Consider the following 27,384-nt stretch of genomic DNA (forward strand, 5'->3'; position numbering starts at 1 on the left):
CTTGCTACGTTCTGCTGCAATGTACACTGCTGTTGGTTTTCATTACAGATTTCTGTGGTGAAATGATAATACATAGAGTGTAATGCCTGGCATGAGAAGTGCATCCTTGTAGTCATTCTTTACTACTCACCTTCTTCAGCTCTTCTGCATTGAGTGCTCTGGAGCAACTATCATAACACCTTTAAAATCTCCTTCTAAATTATTTTCTATGCACTGTTTCTCCCTTCCATCCATTTCTGACTTTTCACAGGTTTTTATTTTCTCCATCTACACTATTTCTATGGTTGTTTTGTCCATGTTTTTCTTTCCACCTCTGCACTTTGTTTTCCTTTATCCTTTGGTTTTATGGTGGAAGAGGAATGTTGACTGCACCTTTCCTTACTTCCACCCTTATTTTCTCTGATTTTCACATACACTCTCTTAGCAGGGCACAGTGAAGTCCAGCAAACACATATTCTTCTGCTAACACATGTATATTTTTTTGCTGTATTTCTTTGCCAGATGATTCCCAAATCCAGTGGAATACAGTCCTGTTGTTTGCTCATTGTGCATTGTGGCACAATCTGCAAACATCTTACAAAGGGCTGCTCTTGGTGGCTTTCTGGAAAAACACAAATTGTACAAGTAGCTCCTTGTGCCATGGGATTTTGGCTTTGGCAGACATGAATGGCAAGTTGCATAAAGGTATAACTTGCTGAGAATTTGTGAAGATGTTGACTTACCCTGTGGTCTGCCAGCTGAGTTGAAGTTTGTGGGCAGGTAAATACGATCACCCATGTGCCCTTCTTTTCTTTCCTTGGAAGCAGGAGGCCAAAAGCTTCTAAAAATACATATACATTTTAATTCTCTGGTACTGGTGCTATTTAAACAAAGTATGTGTCTACCTCATAACTTCATTATGAGTGATAAAAGTTACTAATCATTGGATCAGAGGTCACCAGTTGCCTAGGGTCCCATAATCATGGATCACATTCAATACACATAAAGAGAACAGAGTCACTATTGAAAATATCTTGTGAAGAGCTAACTGAGCAAGGATGAGAAAAATAGAAAAATTGTCAGAAAGGACAAAAATATCAGAAACATTTCAATAAAAGCTTTTGTGTCTTATAGAAAGCTTATTTGATGGGTAAGTGGCCATCTGCCATTGAGACAATAAAATTTTGTTGAAATTCCCTCATGGTTCATTGGGCAGGTAAAGAGAAGCATTAAGCAGTAAAAAGGAATACATAAGAGGCAATAAAAAAAGGAGCAGTTTATGATAATTAACATGAAGTAGAAATTATATAATATAGAACATTATTTGGAGAAGTCAAAAACATTACATAAAAATCCACATCTTGAATGGATGAAATTAAAATAATTTTACAGTAAGCAAGGAATGAAGCATCTCCTAATAATGTTCATAGGCCTTTCAGTTCTAATTATGAGACAAAATATTCTGCTAATGATACCTGTGCTCTGTAAGTGGGAAGATAAGTATTGTGCACAGAAAATAACCAATTTTTTGGTCTTTGGGCAGCACCTATCTCCAATAAACATTGAATCCTTAGCCCCAGATGCCTTGCACCCTAACATCAAAAAGTACTTGGTACTTTATGTCACAGCAATGTTCAGTTTAATAAATCCTGGAATGCCATGGAAATTATGGGAATCTACTGCTAACATTGTGCCAATATGAAAAAGGGGCAAACAGAAAGACACAGATTACAATACTCCATTTTGCCTGACATTCACCCCTTAAAAAATAGTGAAAGCCTGACATAGGACTACATTCAAGGAGAACTAAGGATAAGAATAATGATTCTAAAGCACTGCTCCTTTATCTTTAATTCCTTTTTTGCCTTTGTATTTAAATTTCACAGTGGCTATAGGGTGGGTTGGAATACAGACCTAGTGGCAGCTCCACATGCTGACTGATCTGGCTTAAAGAAAGTTACAGCAGTGAAGAAATTTCCCATGGAATGCCAATATGTAAACACTTCCAAATGGCAGGGACCTAGTCTCTTCTGGCTCCCAATAATAGGAACAACTAGCCTGTGCTACCTGTGTTTAGTTTTTAAATCCTTGATTCCCACACTACACAGTCACATTTTTCTTAATTCTTTCAGCTATCGGATTTCTTTCTGTCTCCATATGACTTTTACTCTGCTTCCCAAGCCTCCTCAAAGAAAGGCTTTACCAAAATTAACTCTAGACATAATTTCAGGACTTTTAAGATCACAAAAGTTCATCAAATCATCATATAAAAGTCAAACTTTTTTCCTTGGCAAACGAGACAGAAAACATAATCCAGTTCTCCTGTATTTATCCTGGCTGTCCATATTCCAGAAAAGTGTCCCATTTTGCTAAAACATTGAGTCAACACAGTCAACCACTTTTATTAAGAACAAAACCAACTATAACTCTAGCTGTTAAAAAAGAAAACAACAAAACAAAACCAAAAAGGTCTGGGCTTCATTTTAAATCAAAATTTGTTTGGCTTTATTTTCTAGTTATTTTTAAAATTTATTTTATGTCTTGCCGCCTCATTAAATTAGTGTACAGTTAATTTTATAAATGAGGGCCTGAAAGCAGGGCTGGCTGCACAGGACAGGAAACCTTCCTGCAGAGATAATGTACTTACAGGATTGTTTTAATCTCTTTGAGGGATTACTTACATTAACTTGTTGAGGTTCCATTACATTTACCAAGAAAACATACATTTGCTTGAAGTTTCCCAGCTGAGTGGGCTTCTGGGGCTGTGGCACTCACTCAGCATTTGGTTGCCACACTAAGGGCAATGGCCATTAAGAAGCACATTCAGTGCCAAACAGTGATGTGAAGGCTGGAGCTCCCCAAGCCCTGTATTTTGTGTAGCTGCTGTAATCACCTACCATGCAGATCAAAATGAAGAGCAGCCCAGCCTGCAGCAGGGAGCTGGCTGCTGATTATGTCTCACTCCCATTACCACAGAGCACCCCAGAAAAGGGGGGCTGGTTTCAGTTCTTTCTATTTCAATACATCAGTATTAAACTCACAAAACTCATAGAAAAGTTAGTGTAAATCAGCTACAGTAACGGTCTTTGCTTTCACTGTGAGAATAAAAAACTACAAGAAAATTTCAAGGTTGCTTAACCTTGCTTCCCTGAGAAGTGAACTAGCACTCATCCTCCAGGAGCATCTGAAAGTTCTGACTTCACTGTGAGCTTCTGGACGTTGGCATGTGTAGGAAGAGGAGCAGTATAGCAGATGATCAGCAAAATGTGGTCTCAGGGGATAATTCAGATCTCCCAGCAATTTTTTTTGCTTCTCATTTTATTTTTCTATATGCAGAGGCTGATTTCACCACTACTCTCTTTTGTAGAAGTGTGAATCAAATCAATAGGCCAATCCACTCCTGTAAATGTGAAGACCAAGAAAGACAAACCTGCAAATGAAAGAATTGTTTTGGCATGAATTCTTCTCTACCCACACATACCCAGCAAATTCATGGGATGCTTACTTTTTGGGGAGAAGGAAAAACTCAGAACAAAAACAAAAACCCAAACCAAACTATATTATTTCAAAAGGGTACAAAACCATGAGTTTTCCAGTTTTCTTTTAAAAATCACCTTAAGGTTCTTCATCACATCTGCACTCTGGAGAAAGAAAATGCAATTTGTAACTGATTTGCAACCAGCTGTATTTTCCTAGTGCCTTCTCCCAAGCCAGAAAAAGGGAAGTGAAATCCTCTCAGGGCTTCCATCAAGTGTCCATTTTGATCACACCAAGAAAAGTCTTAGCTTGTAGACCTCATAAAAATAACCTTTTTGTTTTTATATGCATATATCAGAGCCTCTTTGTCACCTCCATTTATATCTTATTTTGTTGGGATTTTGGAGGGATGGGGGGGGTCTTGGGTTTTTTTGGTCCAAATACACTCTTTTTATTTGGCAAATCAATAATCAGGCACAGACCTGACTCCATTCTCACTGTTTCTTTCACTTTTCCGTCCAGAGCCAATGGTTTTACAAATAGATCTTGTACAAGAGTCCCTAGAGAAACAGATAATTCCCAAGCAAATTCAAAAAAGTGTTCAGTTTAGCAATATGTTCATAAATGATGATTGCTAGTGCAGTTTCTATTCCTCACAATTGAAAATTTTTGTTATGAAGAATGAGATCTCCATAGCAAGCTGAACAAATGAACAGGTCCACTTTATACTATTCTTACTAGATAAGGTCAAAATCATTACTTTTCCATATTCTTGTTCCCATTTACTCTATATATGCATACTACTTAAATAAATTATTTTCAACAAAATAAGACTAAGTTTGGGGAGTTCTTTTTCATCCTTACCTTCTTCAACCTGAAAGCTTTAAAACATTAACTCAGATTTATTCCTTCCTGAACATTTTGATTTGTTTAACAAATATTAAGTTTCATTATAGCCACAAAATTAGATAGTGTATAGAGATTATCTAATGTATATACCTTCACCTTCAAAATTTTAAGAAAAATATGGCAATTTGTTTTGAATGTTTGAGCCTTACATTCTGAATATAGTGTTTGATAACATCCATTCTTCCCACCCCCAGACAATGTTCAAGTCATTTCTAGTTGTTTTTCAACTGATTTAATTAATTGTCTTCCTCTTTGGTTTATAGTAAAAATGTCTGCCTTTTTAGCTCACCATGTTGTGATTTAAGAAATCACCCCACAATATTGACAAAGATGCTGGACTAGAATTATTGTCAATATGAACTCCTTGGTTCATAAAACTTCTTGAGCAGTCACCTGAATATTTGAGAAGCAGGAAGCAGAGAAACTACAAAATCCTTGTTCTGAACTCCCTCATATAGCAAATATACAGGACAATGCCAGAAAAAAAGATTTTAATCCTATTTACAATCTTGGCCTTGTTTAAAAGGGCTTTGTGCACCTTGTTTTCATATGAAAAACCTCTTTGCAGCATAATAATATATCTCTGTGCCTTCATAATATGGCCAGATAGATACACAGACAGAGGTTCTTGTGGCCAGCACAAAGTCTAATTTGGGACTTCCCCATCACTGCAACCATAGCCAGTCCTACAAAAAAAATGCGCTTCCGCTTCATGTGGGTGCGGTTACACTGTCTGCAGCAGCCCTCAAAAAAAAAAAAAAAGAAAAAAAGAAAAAAAAGTTCTATGAGACAGCACACACTTCCTCCACAGGCACAAAGGGACAGGAGAAAGAACCAGCCCAGAGAGTGCAAAGCTGCTCCTGGTCTCCTGGCTGTGGACATTCCCAGTGCCACCAAGGGCCAGGGCACAGGAAGCTTGTGCAGCCAGAGGGGGCTGCTGCTTTTGGGACAGCTGGAAAGAGCCAGATGAAGGAAGAAGCAAGTGAAGAGCTGAAGAAAGGGAAGGGGATGAAGGACAGACTCCACTATCCTGTCAGAGGCCATGCAAGCAGGCAAAGACTCCTCCAAACACGAGACTGCACTGCAGTTCCACCCACACCAGCAAAACCAGGCTTGTTTACCCTGCAGAGTGCCACGTTCTCCTGCCACAGATCCAGTAAACCAATACAGCCTCCCTGCTGTGATTTTGGCATGTGTAAGTACCGACCTACTGTATCTTTAGGTCTTATGAGTTTGACCCTTTCCACACAGAAATAAGTACAGCAAAAATGTGGACATACACCTGCCATTCTGCAGGATCATGGAATAGAATTTGTTTTTGCAAGAAATATCAAGGTCACCTAAGAGATACTATACAGCTCTGGTAAAACCAGCATAGTAAATATAGATGTGAGATAAACTAACTGTCTGGTTTTCCATTTGCCTGTGACCTCTATTACTGTTCTTTGTTCCTTTGCCTATAACCTCTAAAATTGCCTTTTTGATCCTTTAGGTCAATATGATTATCAGTCTCAACACTGCCACTGCTTTCAAATTTTTCAAATAAAACCTCATGTGGAAAGCTACAACCCTATTCTATTTGTGAGTTATTAAAAAATTAGTGCCTTTGACTAAAATAGAATACTTTCAGGAGTAGATCCATATTCATAAAACGGTAGCTATTAAGTCTTATTTATCACTTTATTTCTCTTTTGTCACTATTTACACAAATAATTTACCAGCTTTCACCCCTCACCTGTGTTTCACATATTTAAGCACTATCATTAAAATCCACATTCATCACAGTCTCCACTCACAGCAACAAAACCAAGCAAATAAAACAAAACAAAAATCCCTTACACAAAGAACAAAATAACATCACAAAGCCAATTTACGCAAAACCCACCCCTTGTCCCTTCCCCACAATTACAGCAAAAACTTATCATGGTCATTCCAGTCTCTAACATCGTTCAGTACTTCTTTTGCCTGTTACTTCTCCCTGTTACTAGCCTTGTCTCAAAATCCTCATGAGCCTGGGTTTTGGCACAAAAATCACTGTAGTGGGTTGACCCTGATTGGACACCAAGCACCCATCAAAGCTGCTCTATCACTCTCCTTCACAAGTGGACAGGGGAGAGAAAATATAATTTAGGGTTCAGTATTGAGACAAGGCCCAGGAGAGATCACGTGCTAAATACCATCAAGGCAAAGCACACTCAAATTTGGGATATTAATTGAATTTATTGCTAACAAAATCAGAGCAGGATAATGAGAAGTAAAATAAATCTTAAAAACACGTTCCCCCCCAGTTCCTCCTTCCCAAGCTTTACCTCCTACTCCAGTGGTGCAAGGAGGTATGATATGGAGGTTATGATCAGTTTATCATGTGGTTTCTCCTGTGGCTCAGGGAGAAGACTCCTTCCCCTGTCCCAGCATGGGGTCCCTCAGTTCTCCATGAACTTCTTCAGCTTGAGTCTATCTCACAAGCAATGGTTCTCCATGAACTGCTGCAATGTGGGCCACTCTTCCATGGGGTACAGTCCTTCAAGCACAGCCTGCTCCAACATGGGTCCTCCACAGGGTTAAAAGTCCTACCAGGAAACCTACTCCAGTGTGGTTACTCTCTCCACAGGTTTGTAGGTCCCTGCTCCTGCACAGGACACCCACGGGGTCACAGCCTCCTCCCAGGCATCCACTTGCCCCGGCACGGGTCTCTTCCATGGGCTGCAGGTTGATCTCTGCATCCCCATGGACCTCCATAGGCTGCAGCTGCTCAGCCGTGGTCTACACCAGGGACTGCAGAGGAATCTCAGCTCCAGTACCTGGAGCACCTCCTCCCCCTCCTTCTTCAGCGACTGTTGTCTGTGGAGTCACCTCCTCTCACATGTTCTCACTCTGCTCTTCTTCGCCACAATTACATCTGCATAATAACTTTATGTTCTTCTAAAATATGTTATCACAGAGGTGTCACCTCATTCCTGATCAGCCCAGCCCTGGCCAGCCGTAGATCTGTCCTGGAGCTGGCTGGCATTGGCTCTGCTGGACATAGAGGAAGCTTCTGGAAGCTTCTCACAGAAGACACCCCTTTAGCTTCTGCCTCAGTACTGAAGACTGGCTGTGCAAACTCAATGCACTACTCTGCTAACATTTTTCAAAGCCTGTCCTAGTTTTAATAAGGACTAAAATACAAACTGTACACTGAAGGCCAGCATCTGGAAGAGTCCCAGTCTTGATAAAGGTTACCTGGTATGCATGAAATAAGTGTAATAACAATGTCTGTCTGATAAAAGTTGAATTTACCTCTGTATTCCATGAGTAAGAAGATACAATATATAGTGTCAATGAGAGACTGCTTGTGCTGCCTCAGGAAAGCTGAGGTGTATATTTGCCAGTATTCATAAAACAGGAGATTGTTTTGCTTAAACCTATGATTTCTAAGCAGAGATTCAATCCAGTTGTCAGTGGAATGACTGAAAAAAAAGTCATTGACACCAATATTGATGATGTCTGTCCACATGCAAACACAAACACAATGTAAGGTCAGTGCTCTCTCCAGCCCCACTCATGCAATCTCCCACACAAGTGAGTTCATGTAAATGTATGACTAATACATGAAAGATGTAATTTTGGATGTTTCAGTCAAGTTCTACAGTGAGTTCCAAATGCAACAGCTTGAAACATTAAACTTATCCCCAGCCTCTTTTGCCCCCCTCCATATTTTTTCTGACCTGTCATTTTTAAGATAATGTAGCAAATTAAAAAATAATAAAGCTCAAATAAGCCTAATTTTTTCAAATTTGTGCTTCACACAATGTCAGAGGTGTCATGAAGGGAAAACATCATTGATGACCGCTTGCAATGAGATTTGAGAGATGCCTAATCTGTCAGTAACCTCTGCCTGTAAATTCCAATTACAAATTTTGTATTTATTACACATGAACACACTGTGTTTCCAGGTTCTGCCTCCACAGACAAGGAATAACTTATGGGGTGTGTAGGTCAATTGGAATTTTATATTGGACTCCAACTATACAAAACTATTTTCAATAATACATTCTCAGGGTAATCAATCAATTTTTTTTAATATTTTTTATTTTTACAAAGTGAAATAAAGTATGGGAGAGGATAAGGAGAGGCTGCATCCTTGGTGATGACAAGAAAAGCCTGGAGAAAATCACCATATGCATAAAAAGAGACAAATATTTACTAGACAAAATCCAGGCAGTGGAGAAATTACGACCTAAAAGCTGCAGCTGGTTGTCTCTACAGATTTAAAGGATCAGCTACCAAGACTATAATTCTAAGAAAATCTCCTATTAATGGATAAAACTCAACTGCACACTGTTTAGTACAGGCTGGGCTGTGAGAAATGAGATATTCCTTGAGAAAAAGAAAAACTCTGGTTTCCATAATTGCAGGATACTGAATTTTCTTCAGTGGTGTGACACATAACCACATCTTGGTGGCAACTGGTGGCTCCCATCACCAGTTCATTTCATAGGTCACCAACTGGCCATCAGATTGTAATGACTTCTGGCTATTTCTAACTGGGATTTAAATCAGTGACCTGAAGTAAAGACACTCATCCTATTACGAGCCTCCTGAGCCATGTAAATTCCAGTGGAGCAGGGTTTTTTTTTTTTAATTCTTCTTAAGATTACTTCACACAGATATAAATGCTCATGAAAGATCTGAGATGAAGAAGAGTTGAGCCTTAGATATTGATAGGGAGCCTCATTCCTCCTCTCTTCAGTGAAAACTCTAGAAACCTCTGGTTTGAATTATTCATTCACTAAGCCACCTACGCATGCGATGTGCGTGTGAGAGCAGTTTTGGCAATTTATCAGCTTTAGTGATGGCTGAATACACAGATTTTATATTCTAAGGCATCTATCAGAAGCACCTGGATGCAGATATCAAAAACACTGGGAGTATTTCATGTGGTGGTTTGCTTCATGTAGGCACACTGTACTGAAATGGTCAGTTTAAAAGCACTGGAATGATTTCTGGGAAATTTCCTTTCCTCTTAAATCATCTACCATCACATGAAAAAACAGTCCATAAGCTCTGCACTTCCATTGCCACAGACAATTAAAAACATAAAATAAAAGAGGAGTGGAACCAATTGCTCCCATCTTCATTGAAAAACAGAAGCTGAAAATTCCACTCTAGGAAAAAAAGTTTCTGCAAATTCAGAATACAAATTTCAGGGAAAGATTTAGAAAAAGAAATTTAAAAGCTTTTTTAGACAGCTACATGTTTTAAGTTTAGGTCACTGTATGCAATCATATAAAATGAACAAATAACTGAAAAACTGAAATTCATGAAAATTATATTGATAACTAGCCACAACCAGAGGCTGCAGAGCCATTATTAAACTACTGATGCTGAGCTTCCAGCCATCATATGATCATTAGACTTTTAAAATCTATTTTAGTTAGAAAATGTCTACTTACATAATTCCTGCATTTCTTTCTGAAAATTACATAAATATTACATTTATACATCCAGTAAAAATCAAGTTATTTTTCTAATAAAGAATTTCAAAGAAAAATAAAAATCCTGAAGTTAAAATCAGTGTGAAAAGTGATACTTTCCTTGTTCTATCATCAAGGAAAGAATGTTCTAGTGTCATAACATTTTAAAATATTCAATATTTTAAAATATTCTTGATTTTTAACTATAAATAAATATGAATATCTGAAGATGGAAATATCCTTTGAAGTGACCACAGACAGCATGGCTTTCTAGAAACAGGAAACATTTTACACCGTGAGACTAAACACCCAGTGGCATGACAGATAGCAAATAAAGTGTAGACAAACTAGATTCTTAGCCAGGCCTGTGCTGATCTCTGTATGTAAAATGTTGTATGCACATACACACGCCCTTCAAACAGAAATGATTTTGTAAGAAAATTATCAGAACTTACAAGGCAGAGAAGCATTTAGATGTAACTGCAGCCCAAACAGCACAAACTTCCTAAATTATGTCCAAAATCAAAAAGAGAATTACAGAGAGGGGATAAAAGAGTAGCATGAGGCTATGTGATTAATTTTCCTTAGGAAATTCTCTCCCATGGGGAAAAGCTGCTGGTGCTTACAGGAGGGTATCTGGGCATTGTGCGAGAGGCAGGGCAGGGGAGAAAGTTGTGTGTGAGCCCTCTCTAATGCAGAAAGTCTTGAATAATGAGTCCTGACTGCCAGAAAGGGTGGGCATGATGGGTTTCAGATGTTTATCAATTAATCCCACTTCTCTGCTTTGTGCTCAGATACCCTCCTGTAGGCACCAGCAGCTTCTCCCCATGGGAGAGAATGGGTGCACAGAGCTGATCAGCCAGCAGAAACTGGGTGTTATGATGGAATAATATTCTGCAATATTTTATAACACAGGTTTGGGTTTTGAAAGGCAATGACGAGGATTCTTGGAGTCATGGGATTGTGACCTGCCCTTGTTTGGAAGAGGCACCTACATCGGTGGCTTAAATTGTGCAGTTGGATTTATTAAAAAGAAAAAAAAATCGTGATTCCCACTTCTGCACACTTCCTAGCTTAAGCTAGTTTACATCACTCTCTTCCCTGCTGAGTCACACAGCCCCAGCTGGAACTGTCACGTGGTTTATACTACATCCTGCATGTCCTGCAGGAGGTTCTTCCTGCACTAAATTATTCCTCAGTTTTCCAACCATTGGTGAAGAGAATTGTCTTAGCTTTTACTGGCAAAAAGTACCTTTAAAATCAGAACATATATGTATGAGCAAGCCCTATGGAACAAAGTAGACAAGTTCAGAGGGAGAATTATTTTGGAAGGGGATTGCTTGACTAGAAAGTTACTTCAGGTCCCACTATGAGCCTAATCCAAAGCAGATTTAAAGCACTGATGCCTTTTATTCTTGAGTTCAGCACACATTGCATCAAATTTCATAAAATAATACTTTGGGTGTTCTCTTTAGAAAAGTATGAAATATTAAAACCAACCTGAAACACCAAGGCATATTTTCACAATCATAGGTTGCATTGTGGATGATAAGGTGAAGCTAGCTAATTAGCAAGTGAGCCAATCTTCATTTTTTCATCTCTGGTGCTGCTATTTAAGTGATTTTTGGGTCTCATGGTGTTTCAGCTGAACTGCAGAATAGAACAAATAGAGCACAAAAGGCCTTTAGCTGTGCAGGAAGGACAAGGCAGAGCTGCATTGGGGATCACTTCTTGCTCCTCCTGAGCCTGCACAGCCTTTGTCAGGCAAAGCTGTTTGCCCCCAGGAGTGGGGGATTAGGATACTTACTAATAATTTATTCCATTTTGAAAAGCTACGGTCAACTCAAACCCAGCTTCAAGCCAGCATAAAATGACAGGGACAGAACACAAAACTTCATTGCCTTGTGAGGTTTCTGTGGTCTCTCTCTGCTGTTGCCTCTGCTATCAAATCCAAAATGTTCAGTTAGGTGTGGGTGTGTTTGAGAAACTTGCATTGTTTCACTTATTGAACAAGACTTCTATAGCAGAACTAAAAGTAGTCTCCCTTCTTAATTAAGAGAAACACTATTTCGTTTACTTTTCATTATAGCCTATTTAAATAGTTCAAGCCCCTTTATTTCTTTATTTTTGGAATGCAGTTTCTAGGACCTACTTATATTCCACTAAACAAAAACAAGAAGTATTTGATCGGAGTAAGTAATTTCTGTGATAGTGTCAGAGGTAACACATTATCCAATTCAAGACTTATTACTATAAATAATATATTAATCCCTCCTTTAATCTGAATGGCTACTTTATTAAAAAATTCTTTGCACAAAGGATGAAATTAAATCTAATCTCTGATATGACATCCAGTAAAATGGACAAGGCCTAAAGCAACTTATATCCTCTTTCATCTTCCATGTTATTATATATGGCAGGAAACCTTAGTGAACTGTTTATCAGCTGTTAATCAAAGCTCAACCTACAAGCACAGCACTCTCAGAATTTTAAACATTTCCTAATTTCTATTTCTGTACACATTAAAGGAATTTATATTCTACCTGTGCAGAAGATCTTGTGAGATCCTCTCCCTATAACTCATACCCATTGGATATGTTAATTTGTTGCAGAGAAATATTTGGGAACAACTTTGAACTAAAGAAAGTGAGAGGAAAAGAAATAGAGAGCTCCAAGGTGTTACACATAAAGATATATAGGGCTGGAGAAAAATCAAGATCCCAAGCAAAAAGGCAAGAAAATTTCCAAGAGTAGCTGCTTGAGAATCAGAGGAAAGGGATGTAGGGATGTTTTGAAGGGACTATATTTATTCCTCTACAAAGTATTATAAAAGAAATCAGCATCCTCAAATTTTATAGACTTAGTCATGGCTATGACACATAAAGACAATCTCATTAACATAATTTTCATTGCCATATAAAGTGTAATTTTGTTTTGTTTTCTGAGGTTGTTTTGTATGTATCTCTTTTTACATTAGCTACATGTTTAAGACTGAAGGTTCAGGCATTATGTGCCCTGCCTTGACAGAGACAAGGCACTAGCAAACACTTGGAACCACAATGACAGAAATGCTAACACAAATATGTGAGATGAGTAGCTTGTTCTGCAAGGGCTGAATTAATAGACCATTAATTTCAATTAGCAGAGTTGGCGGTTTTAAGTGCTTATTGCCTTTAAACCTGAGAAACATTATGAGTATGTATGGCCAGATAAGACTCAGCTTAGACAGGACTTAGATTAGACAGGACTTAATTAGCACTTTGTTACATTTCCTAGGTTTGACTGTCACATGAAAAAATTTAACAGGAAAAAAGTCAAACTTACTTAAGCAGAAATCAAGAGTTAGAGGTTAAGTCTTTTAAAAAATTTTTTTAAGAAGTTTCTGGCAATTATTCATACCTGAAACAACCTTGGTCAAGCAGATTAAGAGGACCAAAAGATTTAGAAGGTTAATTTTAGGGAAAGCTTCAACCAACTATTATTCAAGTTTGTCCTTTTATAATTCAGAGGATCCATTTTGTATACATCTTCCATGTTCTGGAATATATTCAGTGTTTTGTTTTATCACATGTAAAAATGAAGGTGACACTGAGGGTCATATAGACCTTCCAAATAGTTTCATTCAAAGTTTTCTGTCAGTTCCTTCACTACCTGAAGGAACAGACAATGATTAACCAGTCCACACTCACAAGTAATCTTTTGTCACCAGGATGAAAGTTAAAACAATTTTTTTTTTACTATCTAGCTTATAAAATCAATATGTCCAAGATATCACAGTTAGCAAAGCAAAAACTGTCTTCCCCATTACTCTATACATAAAAGAATGTTAAAGCACTATATATGTATTTAAATCTAAAAAAATGAACTGTCACAAAACTTGGCTTCATTTTTGCCAATTAATAAATATAAATGCTTTGTTCAGTGTCAAAAATTAAATAACTTATACTTCCCAGCACAACAAATCAAGACCATTCTCCAATAACCAGGTCTTCCAGGAAAGAATAAGATACACAAATTAAAGAACGGGGATTAAAAGTAGAGTGGTCCAGCTTTTTCCTATTCTATCATGCTAGGACACATTATAAGACACTGAAATCTATCTCTAAAATATTGGAAGACACAGTGACAGTTCAGCTCACCAGCCACAGATTATGCAGGCAATCTAACAGCCAGTTAGGACACACTCTGCAGAAGCACTTTGGCATTAAATTCCAAAATGGTGAGGTGGTAGAAATAACCGACATTTGTAAAAACCACTGTCACAAGCTGCCTCCAAGCAAGCTCTGAACCAGAGTTTTTTGTCCTTGTCCTGGAGGGTCAAGATGGCTGGTGACCTTATCTCTCCACTGCCACCAGCTTGGCTGGAAAAGTAACCATGGACCTTGCAGGACCTTGCAGGTCCTGTCCTTGGTAGCTTACTTCTCTTTCCCCTGGAAAAGACAGGGGAACTGCAACACAGCCTCTCTGCACTCTTTAAGAGTTGTGTGAAGATTCTAGAAATGCAGCCCTTCCCAGCTGGGTAACATTGAAACTAATGTCCTGCTAAAATAACTTATCAGATCTACAGACTGAAGGGCACAGCAGATCTAGACCTTGTTTTTTAACAGGAGCACGTTGTAACAAAAGTACTTTTTAGCCACCCAGCATATTCTAGCAAATATCCCCGTTCCCCTCCAGATTTTATGTATTTTTAATGGAAGCCTAATTACCAACCAAATACAGTTTGAATGAATGCATGAGGAAAAATAAACATCATTTAGAAAGTCAGAAAATATTCATTAATAATTTTTCTGGCATGATAAAAGTGTATAAATTAAGAATCTGAGTAAATATATGTTAAACTACTTGAACATATGCAGACGTAATACGTACTTAAGCCTAATGGTTAGCAAAAGGAAAAGCTGAATTACAACAGCCAATGAGAATCAGCCCTTATTTAGAAAAATACTTAGGAAGCACAAATGCAAAACAAGATGAAAATCAATTATTTAAATCAAGGTTTCCAACTTGACAATTTAAATCATGATTAAAATTGGCAATTTAAAATGGCTTTGATCTAAATCTATCCCCTTGATGTGAAACCAGCCCATTTTGTTTGTCATCACTGTTGTTCTCAGAGTCCCTGATGAAAAAATTATTTGTAAATGTGCACATGTGGATTTTTCCTTGTAAGTACACTTTGCTCGACAAGTTCATAATTCACTTCTGACAAGAAGAGTATTAATTCTACTTTAGCATACCAATGGCACAATTTTATTCACCAGAAATAATATTAAATGTGAATTGTTTATTTTAAGTAATAGTTTTTCCCATTCCTGCAAAATATTCCCACATTTCATAACATTACAGGAAAATTTTATACTTAACTGAGTTTCAGATCACCAACAGACCTGCCAGTAACAAGCAGAGCCACAAAAGCTTTAGATCTGCCATTTAACATCCAACATCCTTCAGGGGAGGCTACAAGAAGACACATCCATGAAGCCATAGGACACCGGATCCTCCCTTGAGTGCCAGAGTCACTCAGAGTAGCACAAAGCATAACCTTCAAATGCTTCCAAAACACATTTCACCAGCTGGGGGTGGCTATAGGCAAAAGGCTCTTTGGACTTGCCTTTTTAACTTGCTTTCCTGAAGAGGTGTTGTGCACTTCTCTCCATCCATCCATCCATCCATCCATCCATCCATCCATCCATCCATCCACTCAGCTGTAAGTTTTATAGAGGGAAGCTGGATCAAGAGCCACTACATTTCTACAGGTTTTGCACAAGGAGATACCTAGGAGAAAGGAGAAAGTCCCAGACTTCAGCCTAAATGAGCTCATCAGGACTGGGTGAGATCTCCAGGCAGGGCTTGCCAGAGGAATGAAGCTAATGTGCTCCAGGTCCACCAGATGGGTTGCAGCAGGAGCTCTCCTAAGATATGGATCTGTAGAAACCACATTCCACTGGCTGACACAATGATTCGCAGATATCCTCACCTCACAAGAAATTAAAATCTATCCTTTGTCTCTAACATTGCCTGTGGATACTCAGCTCATATGCTCTGCCAGAATTAAACCAAGATACAATTTTTTTTATCTCCATTAGGCTTTTAAAGCATTCCTCCTACCTCTTTCTCAATTGCTCCCTTCAGATACCAGCAGTATCTATACATATCCCTAGTCACCAGCAATATTTCTCCTTTAATACCCGGGGTATGCTTTAACAGTACTGTTTTTTTCTAATCTTTTCTTGAAGTTCACCTCACATTGGGTCCCTACTGCAATAGGTATTCTCCTCTTCTTTCCACACATCCAGACTTTCTGATGACCATTTTCATGGCCTATGGGCCATGTTGACCTGATTTGTGGTCTTTGAGCCCTTTTCCACACATAAGTTTATCTTGGGTTCCATTCCAGCACCACCACATGCTTATCACCTATCTCATTGTTCCTGTGTAGCAGTGAAGAGCTGGACACATTCACTTCGTGATCCCAAATTCTTAACTGTTTCCTTGTTATGTTTTGTATTTTCTCGTATCAAGGCAAATACTTTGGAAGAGGTTCCTGTTCACAGGGAAATTTAGCAAATTTATATGTGTTCTTTTCCAAATCCCTCTTTAATAAGTGTCTTTATCTGTGACACCTACAAAAAATGAAAGCGCAGCTAACTCAGGATGCTTCTGTAGTGACATCAATGCTGCCAAACCAAATGGCAATATTAGTTTGTTTTCTCCTCATATCCCTGGCTGCTCTTCTGTCCTACATTTACATCATAAACAATCTAAACTGGATCTCTTCTTTTTGTCCTCTACTAATAGTGCATCCAGGCCATGAGCTGCTGATCTAGGATTAAGGGCACCAACACAACAACAATAATAATGCAATGGAAGAGGAGGAGACTATGATTTCATTTCTATCTAAACCTGGAACAATTTGTTAATGGAATTAGGAAGCTTCCTTTATGTAATTATCACTGAGTGCGTCAGTCAAAGTCTAACTCATGGTGTGTATCTTTCACCGTGATAATACAGTGTTTTAGAACTACATGGAGTACACCATTTAGATAAGCTGAGATGGAATTTATGACTCTCCATTTGCAAACAGCTCCAGAACACTAATATGCATTTTCAATTCAATACAGAAAAGCAAAGGACTCAGTTGGTAAGGCCTCGTGCTAAAAGTGAGGAGAGCTCAAAGAACATTTACATGCTTTCTTTCCCTCAAAGCTGATACAAGAGAACAAAATTAATATTATTAAAATACTCAGTATTCCTTCTCCTTATTTTTTAATGAGAATGTACAGATGTATTCTTACTCTGCTCCTTTACCCTGCTTCCTAGAAACCTTCTAAATTTATTAGTTAGAAAAAAAAATCAACAACAAAAAACAAACCACAAATAAACATTTAAACCAATCCAAAGGAAAGCATCTTAATAAGATTTTCCAAATGATGTTGAGTCTTGGACAAAGTTTGCAGGAAGACCAGGAATTAATCTGAAGGTGCCTGTTTCCAACTGCCTGTTTTATCCTCTCATTTCCCTACAGCTAGAACTATGCAAGTTCTTTCATTTGAAAATAATTGTGTTGTTTCCTTATTTACAGAAAATATGCCCTCTCCTTGAAAATTCGGCCTGAAACAATTAGAGCACATAAGTACTTACATGTAAACAGGAACTACCCCACATAATGATAAATTATTTTGCCTTTCTTGGTGCCCTGAGTAAATCTGAATCAATGGCATCACAGTCACATCAAATGCCACATTTCTGAATGACAGCAATCTCCAGCAAAAGGTCTGATGAGGCTGAAGATATCTGAATTTGTTGTAATGGAAATAAACCAATCCAGTTCCTGGTGTTAAAATCTGGAGAAATGCCCATACTCACCTTCAAAGTGCATTTCATTTGCCAGTCACTGGGTCCCCCCTGTCCTGTCTAACTCACTGCCACCAGCACAGAAGTCCCTTTATGCCTGGCTAATGGACGCTCATTAGCAACCATCCCACTGAGGCAGGAATTATGGCTTCAGCAATTCTAGGAGCCTGGAAAGATTTGAGTATTTGCTTCACTTCTTTGAGAGGGACAGACTGAGGGCTACATGCAATCACAAACTTCAGGCAGGCTGCTACAGCAAAGGGTCGCTCTGTCCTGTTTCCTCTGACACATCAAGAATGTGACTATTTGAGAGATGCAGTCAGACTTGAACCTGAGTGTACAGGTTTCAGTGAACTGTGCTGAGATCACACAGTCAGATCTTGTCTAGTTTCATAGCAATTTCACTTCTTCAAAACAGCCAACCTGAGCAAGCACCTTTTAAATTATTCAGCTAGAAACCAGCTGTTTTCATTTCACTTTCAGAAACAGAATCACAGTTTGTACCCAGATTGGTGCTATTTTTGAGTCAGTGTGCAGAGATACCCTCATCTGAGAGCCTTGGTCTAAGCTCAGGATGATAAAGTAGCATGGGTACACCTCGGATTCATCTTAAATCAGATTCTTTTCACTCTACTAGAAATGCAATATGCCTTTTGCAAAGGAAGGAGATAAATTCTTAAACATGAGAAATATGGGGTCTGGGAAGGAGGTAAGACTTAATGTTCTGGTCCACTATTATACTGTCCTTTGGTTCAAATAAATGCACTTAGAGGGAAAGATGTAACATGAGCCATTTGGAACCTCATTATGTTCTTTTGCCAAGTAGGAGGGTTAAGCTTTGTTTTCAAGAAACATGGAGGAGCTAACACAGGGGGAGAAAGGATACTAGGAGTTAGTGCATACGGGTAGGAAAAAAAAGGCATAGGAAGTGACTCAAACTAGTATAATCTGGTCAAAGATGCCATATTAATCATGCTGCAAATTATGCCTACTGAGGGGATTTGATTCTGTTGGTGTTCTATAGGTTGGTTACTATAGATTCAGTGAATGCTACTCCTTGCTTTGTGATGTTTATGTACGGTGCACAAAACAGAGCAGTTACTGACCAGGAAATTACTGAGTCATCTTTTGTGCCATGGTATACCCATATTGGAGAAAACTACATGTGTTTTCCTCATGTTGGTGGCAAAAATCCTACCTGATGCTTAGAGCTCCTTTGAGGGCCTTGGAGAGGAGAGGTTGAAATGGCAGGAGGTAGATAATAATTTTTGAACTCTAGCATATTAAGATGATTACAACATGTGTGGACCCAGGAGGTCTCACATTGTAATAACTTGTTAATGTCTCCAAAGTTTTACAGAGACCTTTATGGAGTTATTCAACATGAAAAACATTAACCCACATAGGTACATTCAATAACCAGATACAATATGCAGAATACAAGAGCCCTTGGGAGGAGGATTGAGCTCAAATCTACTTCTTTTTTTGTGGAGGCAGATGTGGAAGAGAAGGGGCCGGCCATGTGAAGCCTCTGCACTCACAAGGCTGATCCTGTGTCACATATGATGAAGTGTGTATGTCACAACAGCTAGCAGAGAGGCTGGAGAGGCCTCTGGCTCCATCCTGTCCTTCCCACTCAGGCCATTTCTGCTGGCTGTGTAACACAGGAGCACAAAGCCTGCAAATGTGTTCAGCACTGCTAACTCTCAGGGAACCCTACATTGCTGTTGGGAAAGAAAGAAAATACAATACTGTCTATGTATGCAATCACATCACACACTGCTTCACAAGGATGGGAAGGAAATGAAATTATACACAGGGGAAGCAGATCTGATTACTGAAAATTATATATACACTCTTGAGGTGAACAGTCTTCATCTAATTTGCAGGTAAATTAATGATTAACAAAGAAGCATGATCTATTAAAAATAAATTTTAGTGACAGACATATGCAGCCTATTATGCTGATTTTTTTTCATTTAAATCTTCTACTTCAATTCTTTTCTATATCTCTCTCTGCACTATGAAATAAACTGATGGAGAAACAGCAGTTAGAAAAATCAGTGTCCTATCAAAGATGAAGAGACAAAATTGTCAAGTACAAGAATAAACCAAATTATCTACACTGAAGTTAAAACAGAAATAGTAACTTCATTTTTTCACTCAGCACACAGATGAATTCCCTTAGCATTACCACAAGAAGTTGCAGAGGCCACAGGCAGGAAGGGAATGCCATGGAGGACAGAATAAATAATTAGTGGTGTGGGATTCACTGGTGACAATGACCACGTGTGGCTGTAGAAATCCCTAAAATGCTGACTACTGGGGTGAAGACACAGCAGGTAAGGAGCAGTTTTTCTTTGCCCTGTGTGCTGAAAAGTGGCTACACCTGCCAGTAGCAAGGCTGGGGCCTCTCAGAGCAGCTTTGGCAGAGGCTCTGGCAATGGTGACAGGGCAGTAGGAGGGAATGATAGCTACAGCAATCTCAAGTTGGAGATTCCACAAAGCTGTGGAAATACACCTCTTCATAGGCATCCACCACTGGGGCCCACATCCAAGAGATGATCCAGTGTTAGGCAATCCTACAGTCAGACACCAGTTGCAATTCCTAAAATCTAGTTTTCTTTTACATTGATCTTCATTATAAAATCCTTTCAGTAAATTTGCTTTCTTTCTCCTTTGCTAAAGGGCTACTACTTTTCTTTCCAAAGCAATTACACTGGAAATATGGTCTATTAGGAAAAAAAAAGAAGAAAAAAAAAGGGGAGGGGGAGTATCTTTGGTGATACATCCTTGTGAGGCTTTGTTCTGGGTACTTCCTGTAGTGAGGGACTTGTCTTATTGCAAGCAGCAAGGAACAGAGAAATATTTGTTATTCATGTACATATGCACATATGTAACTGTTGTGCAGCCTGACTTCCTGAAGCTATCTGGAAACAACAACTTGTGTCACAGAAGAGCCCCCAGAGAAACAATCCGTTTACCAACACTGGACTTTATTATAATGGAGAGCACAAACCACATAGGCAGGAAACCATAAAACCCCTCAAGTTAACTGTAGCCAACGGCCCAAGGGCCTGAAGTGGCAGCGGGAACCGGAGCCAGGCAAAGGGAGGGATGCAGTCCCAGGCCTGTTGCTCGCCAGTGGATGCAGCCGGATGTTGTCGCCTGTCCCAACACCACGCCTGGCCCTTTTCTCCGCTGATTTTAATCAGTGCCCAGACCCAAGAGGAAGCTAATCGCTAACCGCACGCCCGGACACAGCAAGGTGCCGCGGCCGGGCGGGGCTGGGCGCACCCCTCCGCTGGGCTGCCCATCCGCCCCGGGCCGGGCGGGGATGCTCGGGAGACCCGCGGGGCCAACGGCACAGACATGGGATTTGCAAATGACCCTGGACAGGAAAGGCGTTGTATGCAAAGGGGGCTAACCGGGAAAGCTCGCAGGCAGCGAGTGGCGTGGAGCTGCTGATGGGGTTTTTTGCAAGGCAAATACAACCCAGGAATTCACGGGGATAAGGCAGAGCAAACATTAACCTCCTGCGCCGGTGGCTTTGCGAAACAGCCGCTACCACGGCTCTTTTAGCTTGCTGCTCCTTTTTCATGGAAAAAGAGCTCGTGGCTCAAAGCCAGCTGTAAATTAACAGCTAAGTGAAACCATTATGTCAGTGGGATGCGTTAATCGGTTTACAAAACACTGCTCGAGGTACGATGCATATTCGCAGGCAGGAAGGGAATGCAGGCGGGTACCCAGGACGTCGAAACCCAGCGGGGTCACCGGCCTCGGCCCCGTCTGGCGGCCAGCGGGGAGGAGGGGACAAGGACCTCCCTATGGGGCTCCAGCCTCCCTACAGCTGACGGCCGGGTTTTGCTTACGCTTTGCCTTAGGAAGTCTTCATTAAAGTGCCCCGGAGAAACTATTTTGGATGGGGGGGTGGGGTGTGGGGGATGGGGGGTGGGTGGGGGGGGCCCCAATGCCGCTCGCTCGTTCTCACCCGGACGGCCAGGGCAGAAGGGAAAACATGAGGGGAGGAGGAATCTCTTTAAAGAGAAAATAATCTCAACCCGCGGTCCGCCAGGGCGAGCTACCCCGGGAGGCGAGATCGGGACCCCCTTGCCCTGGAGCCCCCGCAGCCCCCAGCGGTACCGGCGCCGTTCCCCGGTCCCGGTCGGGCGGTTCGGCAGCGCGGCCGCCCCTCCCTCCCCGGCCCCTCCCGTGCCGTCCGGAGAGACAAAACACACCTGCCCCGAAGGGGCTGGGGGCGTAGCAATGATGACAAGGGCAGCCCGGTGTTAGGGTTCAGTTCCAGCTGATTTTATTTCCTTCCCGAAGAAAAAAAAAAAAAAAAAGAAAATAAAAACAAAACAAAACAAAAGAGAGGTTATTTACAGAAGGTATATCAACAATCTGACAGGCAGTGAACTTGACATGGTTAGCTGGCATGATTTTTTTTCTTTTTTTTCCTTTCCCCACGTTGAGTTGTGGGTGACCGTAGACCAAAAAAAAAAAAAAAAAAAAAATCTAAACAGCATATTGCACAGGATGGATGACCAAAAAAAGAACAAAAAAAAAAAAAAAAAAGAACAAAAAAGTTAAACCCTTAACGGAACCACCTCATTAGGCAGACGTCCTAGTGCCTGTCATGTTATATTAACATACATAAACACACAATCTTCTTTTTTGCTTATTATAATACAGACTTAAATGTACAAAGATGTTTTCACTTTCTTCATCTTAAACACAACAGCTATAAACCTGAATACATATGCTATCATCATGCCATAAGAGACTAAAACAATTATATTTAGCGACAAATAGAAAGGATTAAATAGTCAAATACAAGAATGAAAAACGCAGTACATAGTGTCGCGAACTCAAACCGGCATTTCGATAGATCCAGTGGTTTAAACGGCACGTTTTTGCTTAGAAAAAAAGTGCAAAAGATGTGGTTTACAAGTTAAAGGTACAGGATCCCTTCTGTGTAAATGCACCAGTTGCTTCATTCATCCGGGGCCAGGTGGCTCCCCAAAACGGTAGCATCCAGTGTCAATCCCTTTCCCCGCGCCCCGGCCGCCCCCTCCGCGCGGAGGCGGGGGGCTGCGGAGCGGGCAGCGGCGGGGGGCGGTGAGGGATGCTGTCACTTTAAGATGCCTGCAGATTGGAGTGTAAACATGGACAAAATAGGGGCTGATTCGTGGGTGTGTGAGAGTGTGAGTGAGCGTGAGCGCGCACACGCGTGTGAGATACTAACCAGCGGCCCTGTTGTTAAAATCAGGAAATCCAAACAGCGATTTACACCGATTTACACCCCCTTTATATATTTTTTACAAAAATACACTGAGAAAATAATCAAACGTTTTCATCTCTCTTCTCTTTTTGTTTTTAAAAGTGTCAAAAGTCTACATTTAAATATAAAAAATTAAAAGTTAAAACTCTAGCCCTTCAGTGAAGGAGACATAAAAATGGTGCGGGTAACAACGAGAACTACCAAAAAAGGACAAAGAAATACAAAGTCAAAAATGTTTGGCCAGTATAAATACGTCCACTTATAAAATGGCATCCGATTACATTTACAAGGAAAAAAAAAAAACAATACGAGGATGGAGCATCGGTGAGAAAAAACAGTCTTTTCATTTACAGCTATAAGGAACAAACACATACATACTCTGAGAAAAAATTTGGTCCTGAATTTTCATTTTTTTAAAGTCCAGCACAGATTTGAGTTGCGTTTGAATCCTTTAAAGAGTTAAGAATGAAAAAAAGCTGGTGATATTTTTGTAGGAATCAAACATAGCGCCATCTATCTGCTTTTATATTATCCTAACACTAGTTTTGTTTTTTTTAACTGTTCAACAGTCTTACAGAAATCTTGAAAAGATAGACAGTATAACATGCTATATTAAACCCCACCAGTGAAATAATCCAACACCATCACGATTCTGAGTAAGAAGAAAAAAAACTACTTTTTTTTGTATTTTCGGGTTTGTTTTTTTTTCTTTTTTTTGCAAAAGCCATCGCCCTCAGTTTCCCCTGTACCACATCATGACAGAAACTGTTCCCACTCCGTCTCTGTTTCAAAAGAAGTTTTCAGTGTTCTTGAAGTTTCAGCCTTATTTTTCTCTCTACATATTACATGAGGTGACTGAGAAAAGCGCTGCCGCCACCTTATCTGTACGTGCAAATCCATTTCAGTTTATTATTATTTACCCCCACCGTATTTTCAAGACAGCTCTCAAGTGTAAGTCTGGCTCTTCTCCACTTAACTAGGATCTCAGTCCAGCTCCATCCACCTCCTCCTCCTTCTCCCAGCATTGTTGCCTCTTCTCACCGCAGAAGAAACCGGGACAGGATTTCTCCCCACAAATGTGAACCTTGCAAAGGATTTGGGTGGATTTTCTGTTCTTTTTTTTTTTTTCCCAAGCAGTTCTGATCGCTCTTTCATTGGAAAGGGCGAATGCTCAAGACATCCAGTGTGCGCTCAGCACAACGCATCGCTCCCCCTCCTCTTTATTCGTATAAAATGGGCAATAACAAAGAACCCAGAGGTGTGTGTGGTTTCCCCTCCCTCCCCCTTTCGCTGTCTCTCTTTTCAGGAAATCAAAAAAAGGGAAAAGGACAGCGTCTCGCTCCCGCCAGTCTCTCAAAAAGCACCGTCAGGCTCCTCTCTCGGAGGGGGTGTGTGCGGGTCCGTCTGCAGCCGGAGGAAGGGGACTGCTGGCCTTTCCGCAAGGAGAGGGCGATCCCGCTCCTTCCCCAAGCTCAAGAAGCAGTCTTTCAACAGTCCCTTCCCAGAAACAAACAAAACACTTCCCCCCCCCCCCCCCAAAAAAAAAAATATCCCAAAACACAAACACCAAACAAAACAGAAAAAGACACAAAAGCGCCCGGCGGGGTGGGCGAGTCCTGCCGACAGCCACGCGCGCCGGTGCCTCCTCCAGCAGGGCCCGGCTCTCGCCTCAGTAAGTGAAGACCAGGTTGGAAATGCTGGACTCCAGCCAGTCCCCCGAGATCATCTCACTTACCTCCGGCGTGCAATAGTCCGGGAACTCAAAGTGCGAGCCCGAGCCAGGCTCGAAGTTAAAATCCAGGTCCCGGTCGAGCACCGAGGAACTGAAGCTGCCCAGGGACATGCTCTCAAAGCCGGGGCTGGGGTTCAGGTCCAAGAGGTCGTCCTCAAACTCGTCGTCCGACGAAGAAGAGCCGGAGGAGGAAGAGGAGGAGGAGTGGGAGGACGCGGAGGAGGAATGCGCCGTCGAGGGGGCCGGGGAGGAGGCGCGCAAGCTGGTGTAGCTGCGGTGATCCGAGGGCGAGCCGGAGCCGGAGGGCGAGGGGCAGGCGACGCCGCCGCAGTCCCCGTCGGGCCGGCCCGCGCCGCCGCCCCCCTCCTCGTAGAGGCTCAAGGGGTCGCCGGCCTCCGCCGAGCTGCTCAGCGTGGGGCTGCCGGGCACGGCGCCGCCGGGGGAGGCGGAAGCAGCCGCCGCCTGCCCGCTCCCGAAGATGTAGACCCGCTTCAGCTTCTTCTCGGCGAGCGGCTTGCCGGGTCCCGAGGGCGCGCCCGCCGCCCCCCGGGGCTTGTAGAGCGCCTGGTGCTCGGGCGGCAGCAGCGCGGCCGAGGGCTCCCCGGGGAACGGGGCGGCCTTGCCCCCCGCCGCCTTGCCGTGGGGCTTGCCGCCCGCGCCGCCGCCGCCCGCGGGGGAGGGCTTGGAGCCGCCGCCGCCGCCCTTCTTCGGGGCGGGCTTGGCGGGGGCCGCGGGGCCGCCGGAGCCACCGCCCGCGCTGCCCCCGCCGGCGCCGCCCCCGCCGCCCTTGTCCGCCTTGTCGCCGGGCTTGGCGGAGCTGTTGCCCGACTTCACCTTCTTCCTGGGCCGGTACTTGTAGTCAGGATAGTCCGCCATGTGCTTGAGGCGCAGCCGCTCCGCCTCCCGGATGAAGGGGATCTTGTCGCTGTCCTTGAGCAGCTTCCAGCGCTTGCCCAGGCGCTTGGAGATCTCGGCGTTGTGCATGTCGGGGGACTGCTCCATAATCTTTCGCCGTTCGATCTGTGACCATACCATGAAGGCGTTCATGGGCCGCTTTATGTGCCCGCTGGGTGTCTTGCACCAGCTCGGGTCATCCGCCTTGCCCCCCGTGGAGGCGGTGGAACCCGGCGTGGGGGAGGAGGCGATGCCCAGCTCGATGCCGGCCCCGGAGTCGGAGGTCTCGGCGGCCAGCAGCGCCTCCGTGTTCTCCGCCGTGTTGGTCTGCTGCACCATCGCGGCGGCGGCGGCGGGGGGCTCGCCGGGGCTCAGCGCCGCTCCGGAGCTCAGCGCCGCTCCGGCGCGGGGCAGGGCGCGCAACTTCTCACAGCGGCACCGGGACGGCGCAGCCCCCCGCGGCCGCGCCCCCGCTCCCCGCACCACTTGTACTTCCACACCGGCGCCTCGTCCCCAGCGGCGCGGTCCTCTCCCCCTCGAGGCAGCGGCGGCGGCAGCAGCAGCAGCAGGAGCGGCGGGGCCGCCCGCGGTCAGACAAGAGTTTCTGCAAAAGCAGCGCCCCGAGCCGCCCGTCCAAGTTTGCTTTTTTTTTTCTTGGGGTGTTAGGCTTTTTTGGGTTGGTTTTTTTTTGGAGGGGGGATGTCGGTCTGCTTTTTTTCCTCACCACATCGGGTTTCCCCCCTCCCCGAAGCAGCTGGTCCAGTTCACAAGCGCGTTCCGCCTGCCCGCGGCGTTTCAGGAGAGCGGCACTCCTGCCGCCGAAAGTCTCTCAGCGCTGGGCACGGCCAGCGTGCACCGCCGCGGGGGAGGGGGGAGGCGGCGCGCCCCCGAAGCCCCGAAAATCCCGGCTCCAGGACCCGTGGTGGCGGCGGGGTCGGTAGCCAGGAGTTTGTGCAGGTTGGATTTGGCAGTTGCGAGGTACCGAGCGACAAGGAAACCCCTCGGGATAAGGCAAAAAAATGGAAAAAAAAAAAAAAAAAAAGAAATAAGAAGGCAAAAATAATAATAATTGAAAAAATCGCCGTAAAAAAAGAAAAATAAAAAAGCGCTCGTGCATGAACGAGTGTGTACGTCCCCGGCAGGAAGAACGGCGAGCCGGGCGCCCAGCTCCGTTCTCCTCCTTCGTCCTCTGCCGACGGCGGTGCCGCTGCTGCTGCTCCGCGCGCGCGGAGCCCCGCGGAGCCGCCGCCGCCGCCCCCCGCGCTCGCCCGCCGGGCGCTGCCCCGCGCCCCCCGCACGCCGCGCTCCGCCGGCCGCAGCTGAGAGCGGACCCCGCGCCCGCCCCGCGCCGCTTTATCCTTTCGCAGCCCGCCCCGCGGCCAATCGCGCGCTGTATCCAACGCCCTCCGCGTGCCAAGCCCCGCCCGCCGCCCCGGGATTGGCGGCCGGCGCGGAGCGGTAATAATGGCCGCGTGCAATGGGAAGCGCCCGCGCTGACCTCATTCCCGGCGGCGGGGCGAACTTTTTAAAAGGGGCAGGAGGGCAGCTCCGCGCGCCGCCCCGCGCCTCGCCGCGCACGTGCCCGCGGCCCCCCGGCCCCCGGCCGCGCTCCTCCCTCCCCTCCTCCCTGCTGGGGGGGAAAAAAAAAATCAGGAAATCAGCAAAAATCATCATAATACAAATAATTAAAAAAAAAAAAGAAGAGAGAAAGAAACGGAGCGCCGGGAATGAAGGCGTCCCGCCCCCGCGCGCCGCGGCTGCGGGGCGGCGAGCGGGGACACCTGCCCGCACAAAGG

General features: G+C 43.1%; 1 protein-coding gene across 1 annotated transcript; it reads right to left on the reverse strand.

The window, feature by feature from the left end:
• Window positions 1–21,967: 21,967 nt before the first annotated feature.
• SOX4 (SRY-box transcription factor 4) lies at window positions 21,968–26,902 on the reverse strand. The gene has a single exon (XM_071450958.1). The coding sequence runs from the start codon at window positions 25,925–25,927 to the stop codon at window positions 24,632–24,634; it is 1,296 nt and encodes a 431-aa protein (XP_071307059.1). The 5' UTR covers window positions 25,928–26,902; the 3' UTR covers window positions 21,968–24,631.
• Between the last annotated feature and the right edge of the window lie 482 nt (window positions 26,903–27,384).

The sequence above is a fragment of the Agelaius tricolor genome, unplaced genomic scaffold (assembly GCF_023055355.1).
Source record: "Agelaius tricolor isolate 1412-34295 unplaced genomic scaffold, bAgeTri1.0.p SCAF_2, whole genome shotgun sequence".
NCBI classification, from domain to species: domain Eukaryota; kingdom Metazoa; phylum Chordata; class Aves; order Passeriformes; family Icteridae; genus Agelaius; species Agelaius tricolor.

Bases quoted from the DNA above. Each gene is read 5' to 3' on its own strand.
- SOX4 (XM_071450958.1), bottom strand. From the start codon at position 25,927: ATGGTGCAGCAGACCAACACGGCGGAGAACACGGAGGCGCTGCTGGCC.